Raw genomic sequence first — 4,102 nt, forward strand, 5'->3', positions numbered from 1 at the left:
CGCCGTCACCTCCGGTTCCCCGCAGCCCTTACAGTGCCCGTCCCCCAAGTCCTCCCTGGTCCCCTGGCTGGCATGTCGCGCGCAACGGGGCCCGAGCGGCGGCTCCTGGCCATCTACACCGGCGGCACCATCCGCATGCGGAGCGAGCAGGGCGGTGAGTCGCGACGGCTCGGGGCGGGGGCGGCCCCGGGGCGGTGGGGTGGGGTCGGGCTGGTGCTGTCGAGCCCTCGCGAGGCCGCGGGTCCCGCACCCCGAGCCCTGTGTGCCGAGGTGCGTGCTCCTGGACTGTGGGAGAGGACGTGGCAGGACGCACCTGGACCTTGGCGGTACCGTCAGAGGGTCGTGGGGTCTGGAGGCCCCGGGGCGTCTGTCTGACCCTGTTCCTGGGCAAACACGCCCGCGGGCAGGTGCTTAGGGGCCGTGAGGCCCCTCACTAGGGCTGCTGAGTGGCTGTAATGTGACCCCCACCACGCATTCCCCACTGTTCTAAGTGCCCTGGGCCCCTGGCACTTAGGGCGTCTGACATTTCTGGGGATGTGTCCACTGCAGGAGGTGCCTTTGCGGAGTTGGGGCAGTGGCATGATTGGAGTCAGCAGGAGTGACTGCTGGGGTCTGGCCAGGGCACCCAGCTCCCCAGCCGCCTGGGCAGGTGTGCCACCTGCATGGCGGAGCACCTTCGACGGGGACCCAGTGTGGGGTGCCTGAGGCCCCGCAGGGGTGAGCAGACCACTGCTGCTCTGAGCACCCAGGAAGCCCCCATTCCGGAGGGCGGGTGCATGTCCTGCCCACCAAGACTCCTGTAGCCCCCATTCCCGAGCCCCTCTCCTGCTGTCCACTAAGTCACTGTCCCTAGAGAGTCCGGCTTCCTGTGGGCACTGGTCCTTCTTCTCTACCTTCTTCCTCCCGGCTCCCTCCACTGCCGGCCACCCCTCCCTGCTGCCGTTCACACCTGGGGCAGCCCCAACGCTGGCCGACCCTGGTTTTACTCACGCATGGACCTCTGCAAAACCACATCAAAGGGGAGGGCGTCTCTATCCCCTGCCCCCCGTCCCCCCCACACCCAGATCTGACGGTCTCCTTTGCTCTGGCCGGTCCTCGGGCCACTTCCACTCCCGTCTGTCCCGCCTCTCCCGACCGCCCTCCTCCACCGAAGCAGCTGCTCAAACGCCCTCGGCAGCTGCTTCTCAGTCTTGTGTCCCTGTTACTCCATCGGGGGCACCCAGTGGGCAGTTCACGGACATTCTCGAGGCCAGTTTGTGCTGGGCCCTGGGAATCAGCCCCGCGTAGAGCTCTGTCCTGGAGGGTCTTGTGCATTTGGGGCGGGGTCGTCCACATGCCCACTAGTTGTCGCCCCCTGGGCTGCCAGGAGCCTGTCCTCTGCAGCTGTGCCCTCGGCCCTCCCACTTGGACAGTCCTCAGGTTGGCACATGCCTGGTCCTCAGCTCGACCCTCGAAAGCCAGAGGGGGGCTGACATTAAACCTGTAGGGGCACGTGCTTAAGGAGCCGTCGTCACAGGGCATGGGAGTCATCAGGCCCCATGAAGGCGAGGTCAGCCCTGAAGCCGGCATCGGCCTGGGGAGGTGGGGGGCCCAATCGGCAAGCTCTGCACAGCACACCTGTCCCAGCTAGAGGGGCCGCTGGTCTCCTAAGCTCTGGTGTCTTGGAGAAAGCGCCCCCTTCCGGGCACGGGGGCTGCTTATCCACGGGGAGCATGGCAGCTGCTCAGCACCAGCCCTCTCGTGACCTGACCCCACTGTCAGACCCTTCCCCACTTCAGGGGGGCTTCAGAGAGCCCAGGGGTTACGCCCCAGGGCACGAAGGAGGACAAGACCTGAGATCTGGTCCCTGCCATCACCCTAGAAGAGAAGCAGCCAGGGAATGGGGTGCCAGGGCTTCGTGACCCCTGACCCTGAGGGACACACACAGGTCGTGTTCGTTTTCCTGTGTCTAAGGACGAGGGTGGCTCCACGGCCAGGGAAGGAGCAAGGCGGGGACAGGCTCAGGTGCCAGGCCCGGGGCCAGGGGAGCCCCTGACTGCCACGAGCCTGGGGGTGCTTGGGGACTGGCGTCCTGCCCTGCCCACCCGCGCTGCCACCACGTTAATGATTGACCGGCCGCACTGCTGAGCAGCTCTGGCGTGAGAGGTGGTGAGGGAGGTGGTCCCAGCCACAGCGCAGCTGTTTGGACTGTCGCCGTTGAGAGCATTTCTGTGCCTGCCAGTAAACAGTGGCCCGCAGGGGGCACGGCCACAAGTCCAAATCCTGCCAAAGGTCGGGACAGCGAGGGGAGGGCAGGGACGGTGGCAGCTAGGGACACCCCTTGGCCTGTCCCTTCCCTGAGTTCATCGAAGATGTCACAGATCAAGGGGCATCGTGAATCCTAAAACCGCCGATAAGCCCGGCCTGCATCAGAAGACGAGGAGCTCAGAGGCCTCGGGCGTCAACTCGGGGGCCACGAGCCTGAGGGGCCCTCGCAAGCCTCACTCCTCTCGGGCACGGCGGGGCGAGCAGGGCTCCGGGCCCAGGACGACAAAGGTGCCAGGCGGCCTGGGAGGCTGCGGGTGGTCCTGACAGCTGAGTCTTGTTGGTCGGGTGACATCCACGGCTTCTCGATCACTGCAACGTGGCATCTGTGCCTCCAGCCTGGACCTCCTTCCTGAACGTGGTCCCACAAGCTCACAAGTTCACGTTTTTATGGCCTAAGCTAGGTTCCAGGGGGACCTGCTGTCCTGGGGGAAACTGTCCCTCTCAGGTGAATGTGTTAGGAGCCTGAAGCGTCCCTCTGCCGGCCACTCTGACTCCCTGCCTGTTCGGCCCAGGCCCAGGCCCAGGCCCAGGCCCAGGCAGGGCGGGCTCTGGCTCTGTACGGCCTGAAGCCTTGGTGGCCCTCGTTAAGAAAAATTATACAATTTACAAAATCAGAGTTAGTGTGAAAGCAGACATTTATTTAGAACGATGAAGGAGACTCACATGCAGGAGAGGCTCAGAGACAGGGAGGGAACGTGGCTGGGGACAGGCAAGGTGCGGGGGGCCGCAGAGGGCCACTGGCAGCTGAGAAGGGCAACTGTTTAGTAAACGAAGTTTGCCCTGCCCCCGCGTCAGAAGAGACGGTCTCGGATGATTTTTCATTTGGGGCACAGCCCCTCGTTCAAGTCCTTCTAGGAGTTAAGCAGGGGACAGAAGATTCTCTCGAGCCCGCAGCTAAAGTTGCCGTTAGCTCAAAACAATCCACGAACCCCAGGGGCACACTGCGGGGTGACTCGTTCTGAACTCCCCTCCCAGTCCCTCCTTCGAAACTCCCCCAGAAGCGGCCCATTCCAGGAGCTGGGCCGGTAGATTGTCCCATATCTCATCAAACCAGTCCCAGCCTTGGAGAAGTTCAGCTCCATGACAGTGACAGCCGTGTGCCATTCCAGGAGGCGGTGACGTGGGCGGCTCCCAGAGTGAAGCCTGTGGTGCAAGCGCTCGGGCAGCTAATGGGGGGCTTTCCGAGAGGTGCCTGTCCCGGGGTGTCCCGGGGTGTCCCGGGGTGTCCTCCCGGGGCCCGGCGCAGCAGCGGAGGCGTCTGTCTCACCCTCGTCTTAGGCACCTCTGGCCCGTTTACTTTTTCATGAGCTCTTCTAAGTCAGTCTTTCAGTGAAGCTACTTTGAAATTTTGAAATTGCCTGGGTCAGAAACGTCCAAACCTGCGGAGAATTTTGATGAGTTGATTTCAACCAAACTGACAACAGTCCCCGGGGAGCGAAATCTCAACGGAGAAAACGCTCCGGACGGGGGCAGCTCTGCGGCTTCCGTTGTATGTTAGAATCTAGAAATTGCGTGGCATCCACCGGGGGTAGATCGGGGGGCGGCAGGAAGCAAAGCGGGGACATCCCTGGGACCGGATAACAAGTAAGACGAGGGACACACGCTTCTCTTGCGGTGGCGGGTGCGGGATGGATGATAGTTAGCGGTGACACGCGTGGAGGCGGTGTGCAGGGGACAAGGGAACGGCGGGGGGCTGCGGTCTGGGGCGGGCGTGCCCCGAGGGGGCTGGACAAGGCACTCGCCTGACATTTCTAAGGTACGTGATCTCAGATGCACAAAGACGATAGCCAGGCTC

At 63.3% G+C, this 4,102-nt stretch overlaps 1 protein-coding gene across 1 annotated transcript in view; it reads left to right on the forward strand.

Moving 5' to 3' along the window:
- ASPG (asparaginase) overlaps positions 1 to 4,102 on the forward strand; it is a 26,023-nt gene continuing 21,921 nt past the window's right edge. The window contains exon 1 of the mRNA XM_039876565.1: positions 1 to 154. Coding sequence (XP_039732499.1) covers positions 73 to 154 — 82 coding nt within the window. The 5' untranslated portion in view covers positions 1 to 72. The remainder of the gene's footprint in view (positions 155 to 4,102) is intronic.

The sequence above is a fragment of the Pteropus medius genome, unplaced genomic scaffold, assembly GCF_902729225.1.
Source record: "Pteropus medius unplaced genomic scaffold, Ma_sr-lr_union100, whole genome shotgun sequence".
NCBI classification, from domain to species: Eukaryota; Metazoa; Chordata; class Mammalia; order Chiroptera; family Pteropodidae; genus Pteropus; species Pteropus medius.